This window comes from Bactrocera oleae, chromosome 5 (genome assembly GCF_042242935.1).
Source record: "Bactrocera oleae isolate idBacOlea1 chromosome 5, idBacOlea1, whole genome shotgun sequence".
Taxonomy (NCBI): Eukaryota; Metazoa; Arthropoda; class Insecta; order Diptera; family Tephritidae; genus Bactrocera; species Bactrocera oleae.
In genome coordinates this window covers 28,108,045-28,118,896 of record NC_091539.1, presented here as the reverse complement: position 1 = coordinate 28,118,896, position 10,852 = coordinate 28,108,045, and the positions used below count along the sequence as shown (strand labels likewise).

At 28.8% G+C, this 10,852-nt stretch overlaps 1 protein-coding gene and 1 long non-coding RNA gene across 13 annotated transcripts in view; one reads left to right on the top strand and one right to left on the bottom strand.

The window, feature by feature from the left end:
• The first annotated feature begins 2,149 nt into the window (after window positions 1-2,149).
• On the top strand, window positions 2,150-3,956 carry LOC118683565 (uncharacterized). Of its 2 annotated transcripts, none has more exons than XR_004979405.2 (3): window positions 2,150-2,652; window positions 2,779-2,952; window positions 3,028-3,956. It is a non-coding gene; the product is annotated as an uncharacterized lncRNA (long non-coding RNA). The 2 variants fall into 2 exon arrangements; XR_011396749.1 differs by having other exon boundaries at window positions 2,150-2,688.
• Window positions 3,957-4,433: 477 nt separating this feature from the next.
• Cngl (Cyclic nucleotide-gated ion channel-like) overlaps window positions 4,434-10,852 on the bottom strand; it is a 61,223-nt gene continuing 54,804 nt past the window's right edge. For 9 of the 11 annotated variants that reach the window (XM_014241178.3, XM_070110679.1, XM_036376643.2 and 6 more), the window contains 2 exons: window positions 8,955-9,262; window positions 4,434-8,886 (listed from right to left, as the gene is read on the bottom strand). In XM_014241178.3, coding sequence (XP_014096653.2) covers window positions 8,263-8,886; window positions 8,955-9,262 — 932 coding nt within the window. In that variant the 3' untranslated portion in view covers window positions 4,434-8,262. Of the gene's footprint in view, window positions 8,887-8,954; window positions 9,263-9,731; window positions 9,860-10,852 lie in introns of those variants that run through there. The other 2 variants (XM_070110680.1, XR_011396746.1) reach the window with 2 other exon arrangements.

Genomic DNA, 10,852 nt, shown 5'->3' with positions numbered 1-10,852 from the left:
CATATCTAACGATTTTGTAGAAAATTTAATACTCTGCAAAATGATCTCTGAAGGTTTTTTCGTAAACCTAGCCGTTTAAAAGATATTAACGGTTGAAGTTTGAAAAATCGGTTGAAATTTTAAAGCAAACTTGTTTTTTTCTTTTTAATTTTATAACGCAATGAAAAAACATCACTTTATATTGCATAGCTCATAGTCGTGTAAGAAATTTTCTGCTCTACAAAAATGGTCCACATAATTTTTCGATCAAGCTAAGCGTTTACGAGATGTTCATCGTCAAACATCAATGTATATCAAAGGAAACACACAAAAAATAAAACAAATAAGAAAGGACCAAGTTCGGGAGTAGCCAAACATTTTATGATCTTGAAACTTGCAAGGATCAAAGCAGGGAAAATACCTTCAGGTGATAGGAAAAGTTTATATTAAAAAATGTAGCAAAGCAATTTAACATTCATTATTCGACGAAATCGTAAATGGATTACATTCAAATTTGGTATTTTATTAAGTTATATTATATTATAGGTCACAGACTCACTTAGTTTTATTACTATATTTTACTTCGCCTGAGCTAAAATTGAATTAAAATCATTTTCTATTAATATTTATGGGATTTAAACTCAACTGAAAAAGCTAAATTTAATATAGTGAGTTGATGTGAAAACATCAACCAGAGCGATCGCAATTCATTAGCGAGGCCAAAGAATAAGCCTATTTCATTCATACTCACACACAATTTTTAAGAAAACTTGTTCATTTTATTTTAATAAAGTATCAGGCATTTTATCATGTGAAAAGTCGGAAATTATTATACAGGCTATATTGGGTAGAGAAAATTTTGACATTGTTGGTGTATACTTGAGACCATATTTTCAAGAAATTTTATAAATATTTATATAACACATTGAACGACATGTTCGGCATAAGGTTTGTTAGAATACCGAAAATCCATATATGTAGTATTTATGAGTTGGGGTAGTTCGTAGACTAACTTCACATATTTTCGGAATTAAACTAAAGTATATCCAATATTTTACGTTCAGTTAATTTTGCTAAGATATCTTACATTTGACTGATATACTATATAGGTTTATGAGAGATAGGGGTATTGACCCGATTTTATCTATTTGAGGCAATACAACATACTTTTAACTGAATAAAATGCCCCTGAGTTTCATTAAGGTACCTCACATATTATCACCAACATATGTATATGTATAGAGTAAAATCAACCGGATGTTTGAAAATTCTGTGATTAGTTATATAGAGGCTAAATCAAGTTTTCAACTCATTTTAGGTACAAAAATGCACCATTATAAGAAAAATACATCCAAGTAATTTTATTAAGATAGCTCATATATAGGCCGATATATGCGGTATAAAGTAAAGTGAAAGTTCGAAATCTTATAGGTTTATCGTTATTTCCGGTGAAAAGTTAGCACCAGGTACTGAGATCCCCTTATTTGATAACTGGGGGCTTGAACAGTTATTGTCTGATTTTGACAATGTTTAGTCTTGAGATGGTATACCTTAAAGAAACTATTTGTGCAAAGTTTTGTCCCGATATATTCTTCGGCGGTTGATTTGTATACTAGTAAAGGTAAATGTAAAAATTATGCTATATCGGAAGTAGGCGGGGTTTTAGTCTGATTTCGCCTACTTTCACACTGTGATATGGGAATGTAAAAAAATCTTATGTGTGAAATTTAGTAGAAATATGTGATTTCCCCTAAATGTAGGAGGGGGTAGCGATTTCATCATCAAAAATATTTATTTTGTGCAAATTTGGGTCATATATATGTATGTCTTCCGGTTGTAATGTATTTAGTAAACTTGAAATCAATAAAATGAAAATAAAATAAAATTTTTAATAAAAATTCATTGAAAAAAATTACAAAATTCTCTAAAAACTGTTAAGAAGTATATATAAATATACATATTACTATATAAATATATCAGCAACGTATTGTTATTGAAAAAGTAGTCAAAATTAATGCAATTAATTATACAATAATATGCACTCATGCAAAAAGCACAACTTTTTTTTAAAGCTAAATTACAGAAGTGTAGGTTTTTGTTTATTATTCTAATTATATACTTTATTAAAAATGCTATTCTAATTGACATATTAACATGTGAAAAAAGCCATTAAGTTTAAATGTACATGTATATACAAAAGTTTAGTAGAAACTGTTTGTATACCCAAGAATGTACTAAAAAATTAATGGAAAGAGTTAACATAGAGAAACTACTAAATTCAGATACAAATTGTAACCAGAAACGGAAACACGTAAACTCTTGAAATCAAGTTGGTTTTATGGAAAAATTTAGTGAAACGGCTAGGAAACTGGATCAGTAAAAATTAATATCCGTTTGCGCGAGGATTATAGAATCAAGCAAATCAGACATCACATGATAAATTCAATGATGATAATTCAATGAAAATGAATTAATGAAAATTTTCAATTAACGAAACATTTGGCAATGCTTTATGTGTACTTATGAGTGTAAAAGTTCCTATCGGAATTAATTTAAAATTTGGTCTTTTCATGTCATATTGGAAATGTCTAATAGAAACAGATAAGAAACCAAGTTCAATTATTAATTATAATTAATAAAAATAATGCATTGTTATGTGCAATATGTACATATGTAAGCAGTTTTTTAATTTACAAAATTTCTCATTTTGTACGTACATATATATTATTATTGGACTAGTAGTTTTGTTTTGATTGTGTAGAGAGTGTCCTCAGATATTATTAAATTTTTCCTTTTTAGAAGAGAAATTGAATTATGAAAACCAAAACCGCTTGGGTGCTGTGTATTATAACACTTCTCCTTAGGCGACTGGCAAAAATTAACTTAACGAGTTCAACATTGTCGCACGTCGATTTTTAATGTGCCACGTGAAGGTGTCTAAAAATGGATATCACATAGAATAACGTGACAAAAGTAAAAAACAAAAGTTAAATCAAAATTCTCCAGGGCATAATTATAACTGTTTACTTTTGTATGGTTCATTTGCAGAATATTTTATGAATCCTGGTAAGGGGCAGACTAGACGAATTAACCCTTTATTTATTCATTAGAATACCTTTGGAATATTCCGAACATTTGGAAAGATTGACGAAACGTGTAATTAAAGTAACCAATCCATACATTCATACATATGCAACAAATATTGAATTGCATACATACATTTACTCTACCTATTTCTTTATATTAATCACAAATTGACGGTGGTAAGACGCATTTATTTAAGTTGAATTTAATTTTTACAAAAATACAATGGACAAATAAGCATAGAAAATAATATATACGACAATATCACTCTAGATGACTTTAATTGTCTATAAGTTCCATTTATACGACGTATATATTTTCGTATTTTGAGCTTTCTGGATTCTGTCGACAAATGAAGTCTCCTTTGAATAGTAGTTGCAAAAAATTTAATTAATTTTGCCATCGTCGCTAAATTTTTTAATTCAATACGACACAGTTTTGTCATTTTCTTGGTTGTAAGCTCTCGAGGCACCCATTTTGCACAGAGATTTCCCTTACTCAACTATTCATAAACGATACTTATGTATGTTGATAACGATATATGATAAAACATTCCTTTGACATCTTTAAAACGTTAGCTATTCGATTAAATTTATTTTACCGTCATTCCAAATCATGATGTGTATTGCATGGATGACATGATACGAAATTTTTTGATTCGAGAGAGAGCTGTCAAAACCCACATGTTTTTAAAAATATTTGTCGATCATGCCACCGTCGAGAGAAAATGGATAAAGAAGTATTTTAAAAATAACTTTTGGGCATTTTGCATTTCGATATTTCCGAGTAAACCTATATCACGCATATAGAGCCAACACAAATAAAAAAAACTATATCAAAGAAACAATACAACTCATAATAATATATCATGATTTTATGATTAACGTTTTAAATGCAAATATTTCGAATTTATAACAAAGATAGCAAACCAAATTTAATTGTACGTTATTCAAAAGTATTTCTGCCGTTCCTTGAAATTTCGTTTCGCACTGTTTTTGTCAGATACTTTTAGCGGGTTAATTTCTCGCAACCCGCCTTTTTTGAAATTAGCTGTTCAAAACTCCTTAATCTCCATAATCAGGAAAAAAAATGAGATAAAAATTAGAGAAAATGAGAGAGTCTCGTTTCATGTCATCCTTGGTGGATTGTTTTGTGTTCACCCATATCCATTTATTCTGGAACTCCACTGCGTTCATCGTATTCACTGCTTTACCTAATTTAAGGCCCGGACTATACCAATCATACCAACTTGTCAGCCTTTTCCATAATTTCAAAAAACGCGGTTGTTTTTTACTTTCTTTAGCTACAGGATTTTAGCGTTTATATTTCTGAAATATGTTTTAAACTAATTAAATATCAACAACACAAAACATTTTATATAAAATTTTATTGTGAATACGTAATACTGAAAGTAAAGGTTTACACACTGTGCATATTGGTTTTGAATATGTTTTCATAATTTTACTATAAGTTATTAAAGCTGTCAGTTTTCAATATCCTAGTTTTTTATATTTACATCATAATATTTCACAAAATAAAGTAACTCGTATTTACATTACTAATTCTTATATATTTAAAAGTTACAATAAATTTGCTAGTATTCAAATTTATACGCCGATTAAAATTTTCTGTAACATAATATTCTATTCAACTTTATATTTTGTGATTTGACATTCCTGGTGGATTCTAATATACATTGTCTAAGTATTTCATTTCCGCTCAACTATTTTCTTCTACAATCTAATATATTACTGGAATACTAAAAGCTATTCCAGTATAACTTCAGAAAATAATCTTACAAATTTCTACTGATTTAAAATTAAAATATAATTTTATAAATACAATATATTTGGCTCACTTGACAATAATTTTATCATACAAACATGTAATTAGTATCTATGCATAAACGTATGTAAATACTTTCAACTAAAATCATCGTAATTATTTTTAATTGGCATCTCAATGGTTATTGGTTCTGATACAGAGCCACTTTTGTCAATTTCATTTGGCACTAACAGCTTTATTATATCTAATAATCATATACATAATGTATTTTCTTTTACTTTCGGTTGCGTAATATATATATATATATATAATTCCAAAATAGAGGTAATCAAAAAGCGTAGTAAATTATTCGGCATCATTACTACAAATTTCGCTAATTCTATAATATTATTTAATAATACAATTATTTGCTTTGTACTACATAATTAAAATCTAAAAGTAGTTACATTGTTTTTTGTTAACAATCAAAATAATTACATTCAAATATATGAATGTGTGTATATAAATATTTCATTGAGCTTCAAGTAAAGTACCTAACATACTAATTAACCGCTGAAATTATAGGACTACATGTGAACTATTACATTGCTTTATGGATGTATACATGTGAATAAGTACACAAAAATGATTAGCATTTTATTTTCGTATAGATTATAGAACTTAGATTTTCCTCTTTTTGTTTGAGAATTTGTTTCCTTAATTCGGATTTTATTGGTTTATGTTATTTCTCTAATATTAAAACTGTGTTTGTGAAACAATTAGTATTGTATAAACTTTCTTCAACTAACATACTAATTATTTCAAATTAGTTTTACAAATTATGAGAAAAATACATAGACGGAAAGTTAGAGAATTTTAAGCATATACATATGTATGTATGCAATAAGATGCAATTACGAGTGTAACATTCACAAGTCGTTCTATATCTTTAGTTTGCTCTTGAAAAAAACAGTTATAAAATCAAACCTTTGAATGCAATCACTTATTTAAATATATAATAAATGTACATATTCATTTTCATTGTTTTTCAATTTTCAATGCTACACTTGCTACCAAGTTCGCTTTTATATAAAATATAAAACGTATTGATAGAGTTGTACATATGTACATATGTATGTATATTATATACCTTCTAGTGTTATATAATGATGAGAATGTAATGAGAAGAACCGTAAATAGCGCGACTTGTGAACATCTTTTTTATTATATTGTATTGTACTTATGTTAACTTTTAGTTTCATTTTTCTCGTTCTACACTGTTAAATTATTAAATCATAGTATTATGTACATATATACTACGTATATTTGTTTGTAGATAATTTTTTTGTATAAAAGAAAGGGATGTCGTATAAGGCATTATGTACATTGTTGACTATTTCACTTTTTAATTAAACTATTCCCAAATCCACATATGTATATACGTTTTAACATTTGTCATTGGGATATAGAAGTTGCAATTAAATTTTCGACTGCATTTTTTCTTTAATTGATTCGATCATTAATTTCACAATAAGTTCGGATACTATAAATCAAGAATGTTAGAGTACAAGATTACTTTTGAGTTAAGAAGAAGAAGCATAGAACATCATGTAAAATGTAAACAAAAACGTAAACACTTTTGTTAATTTGGGAAATAGACTTAATTTATTAGTTTGTAGTGGAAAAATGTTACTGAAATTAATAGAATAATGTTACAGGAAAATACTTTCCCTTATCATGAGCGTTTTTTACTAAATAAATTAGCAAAATTGACATTGCTCTTTAAACAATTTTTCGCAATATTTACTTTCCCCCTTTTTGGTTTTGATATAATTTTTAAAGAATTTACATTGCTTTTTGATGCATTAATATGATTAAAAATATGTATAATTGTAATAAGTGTGCTTAAATGCTGAATTCATATAAACTGATTACAAGTATTAGCAAAAAAAATGTAGAACTCTTTTAAGTTATCAACTTGAAATAATAAGTAAATTCACAGAAATTTAGTAATTTTACGACAAACGTACAAATTAATTTGATTCTGCTGAACATAAATATTTTAAATGGTAATGAATGTCATTGTTTTTCATTTACTTATGTTATGTTTATCTTACGATTTCTCTTAAACATTTTGAGCAATGCTGCCACACACTTTGAACAGTGCATCGTAAAAAAATAAACTCATTAGATTGGCAAGCATAACGACAATTATAATCTACTAGCCTTCCGTAATAGGAGTGTTAATGTCATTTAAATTTAATTCAAAAATATATGGAAGGTCTTATTATACTTGGTACCATATTTAATTACCCACAAAAGTTTCCAACATAAATTGAACTGGCAATGTTTTTAAGGGCTTATTTTAGATATTTTAGTTTGTATTCATCAGAAAGCACAAACTATTTGAATAAATATTTTACAAGTTGAGAAACATACTAAAATCTGCATTACAACAACAACAGTATTCAAGAATTTTTGTTTTTAATCTTTAAATAATGCCCCATAATTGTACTTATTAAGGGCACTTTAATAGTATTAAATAACATCATGGAATAAAATTGATTAAGTAATCAAACAAATTATATATCATATAATAACGTCTCATCTCTAGATTTATGTGTCATTAGGAGGCGTCTGATGGCAGATTTCGGAAGAAGAGCGTTGGAATTATAAAAATAATTGAAGACCCATGCGCCAAAAAATGTTTGCCCGAATGTATTGGTTGGAAAATATCAATGCGTTATTTCTGGGTGATAATTTCGTTTTTATGCCACATGTATCTATCTATGTATTAATAATTTTAATATGAGCAAATTTAAATTTCTCCCACGGTTTTAAATTAAGGGCATTTACGGGTTTTTAAGTTTAAAAAGAGGTTATTATTCTTAAGAAAATTTTTTTCCTGAGATAATCTTAAACTTATATATGGGGATTACAATATTATTATCTAGAGTTGTAATGTTTAAGATATTCACTTGCTCAGAGTAAATATTTTCAGACTTTTGTGTATAACAATACAATTGCAAGTCACTCAAGAAATGAAAGAAATCGCAGGTGACATAAATTTTTTTTTAAAGAGAGAGGGGTAACTCTAAGCATTTCGATGTGTTTATCACACCCAGAACTTAGGAAAAACTTACTGTTGTTTTTCGCTATTAGTGTCTAGTAAAATATATTAATAAAAAAGATTTGCAATATGTATTCAGATAAAAAATATAAAAAACTGATTCACATATTCTTACAAATATATACCGTATATATGTATATGTTTTGTTGCCAACACTTTTCAATCTATATTTTGACAACATCTATCGAATTTATGTGCTTAAGACATCTTTGTTTTTGATAATCTTTCATATTTTCATTCTTACTATTAAAATTTTATTAACATATGTGTGTATAATGTAACCCTAGATAATAAATTGGCAAATCTCAAAGTTTATTTTTATCACGATCGATACTAATTGCTTTAAAAATCTTTTTTCCAATACCGTATCTTAAATTGAATTGGTCTAAACTTGAAGCTCTGGGTCTGGATATAGAGAAGGATTCAACTTCGGGATCTGTTTCACTAATATCTGCCTCAGTATCACTAAATTTTCGACATCTTGTTAAAATCGAATTACTACACTTAAAGTCAGTGGAGTTCGCACGTTTTCTTTCTTGTTTATCCATCTCTGCAGCAAGCATTTTTACCTCCCAATCGTTGTGATGCACATGTGCGAATGCATTGTCTTCCACATGTTTTTGCTCTATGTCTTTACCCTTAACATTCAATTTGCTAGAAGAAGAACTCGAGCTCGAACTATCACCAATATCTAGAACAACACTATCTTGCATGTTCAAATTACCGGTGAGATCTGATACAGAAACAACATAATTTCTCTTTTGTTGCTTGCCCGTAGTAATATTCCCTTCCGATTTATTTTTGTACAAACTTCGTGAAGAAATGTATCCAGAAGAGTCTTTGCAAACATTATTAAATAACGATGAAGAACTGTGTCGTTGAACTTGTGGCGGAGATGACATAAAAACCGTATCCAATGAGTCCCCACGCTGGAATTAAAATATTTTTACTTTTATTTTTTGGATCTTTTGATAAAGTTAATAAGTTGTTGAAATACCATAAAAAGTAGTTCTGCTGATGAACTGGAGCTGGCATGGTCTTCTGACTCTAGTTCTACATCAACCCATAATTTGCTAGGCTTATCACGGGTTAGTTCACTTTTTCTTCGTGGCGAGAATGTTTTTAATTCGATATTTCTAATTTTTGATTGGAGATTTGCAATGATTTCATCGCGTTTTCTTACTTCTCGGGCCATTACCGAAAATTGTAATTCGAATTTTAAATGCATTTCTGTAATGTGATTCTTAATTACATCATTAATTTCACTCCAAACACGATTGAAATTCTCCTCCACGTTAAGGATATCTAAAACAGAAAAAAAAACAGTTGAAGTTTAAAATTAGCTCATTTGCCTCAGGCTAAATGGGTTACGTCTTCCCTCAACATTCAACCTTTCACAACACTGTACCCTTCAACACATCCATTCTATAATCCTACCATATACTTATTAAATGTAAATTTAATCTTTAGGAATTTTAATAATCGAAACATATTTGAATATGTAATAAAAATAAAAGTTATAAATTTAAAACAAAACACGGCAACACACTGTAGTATATTTGAGGCGTTTGGACGTTTTAGTGGGACATTTTTGCGTTTGTATTAGTGAAAATCTTAGGATTGGTTACTTGTAGATTTACACAATGAACACATCACACCAATATAACCCACTCACGAGAACAACATACCAATACACATAAAACCGCATCAACAACACATCATCCAACACATCATCCAACACACCATACAACCCACGCACATCCACCCAGCAGACCTTAAAGCATCAACCCGATCGGAAAACGGCCCTTTTTTCCTGATGGTGCACCGAAAACGTTCTTTAGCGGTCCGTGCGAGCCGTCACATGTTCCCTCCAAAAAGTGCAGTGAAACTTATAACTAAAACCTATTGAAAATTTAAGAAAAAAACCAATAAAGTGTATTTAAAAATTTAATAAAGTTAAAAGTATATAGTTTAAAAGGTGAAATTATAACTGACCCCTACGTATCGAGTGTTTAACAAAAAAATTAAGTGTGTTCTTAAAAAGAGGAAATTATAGTTACACCTATCTTGAAAGTTTACAAAAATATAGAAAATAAAGTGTATTTATATATTTATAATAAAGTGTATCTAAATATTGAAAATAAATTGCATTTAAAGATTATATAAAAACAAAAGGTGTTGGTTTCTTTTGACACAGGATCGTGGAATATAACTAGCCCGGACGTTACACGATGAAGAAAATGCTTTCAAGTTACAATACACTCACACTTCACTCTCTCACTTTTCGAACTTGAACGATGATCACATAGTTTTACAAACAAATCCCATGCAATTTGCGGGAATATAAATATTCATGGATTGGTATTAAAATATAAATAAATCAATCGATTTAAATCAATCGATTTCTGCAAAAATTAAAATGTCAGTGTCTTCCGAATAGCTTTAGTACAAAAAAAGTAAAGTTGAAGAAGCAATCTTGATTTTGAATATAATCTATGGTTGTTTTTGACAACGAGATTGCTTTTCTCAACTCATCTCTTTCTTCCCTTCCATATCTTTATTATTTTATTAATTTCATTCAAAACCTTCAAGGATTTTAATCGGTTTTCATGACAACGGCATCTTGAACTGATTATCAAGTTGCTTTCAGCCTACGTCACGGCTGTCAATTTAAATAAATTTTGACAACTTGTTTGTGTGATCAAATTGAAAACCAGTTCTTGATCGTGTAACTGCAGCGTAAGCAAGTAATCAGCCTAATTTTCAGGTCAAGCATAGGTTGAAATGAGCTAAAACAAATCGTTAACTTATGTTGCCCCCGTCGTTAACTTATGAAGCTATAAAACCCACAAATACAAAAGATTCCTTACGATAGCTTGTTTTTGAGCCTATTTG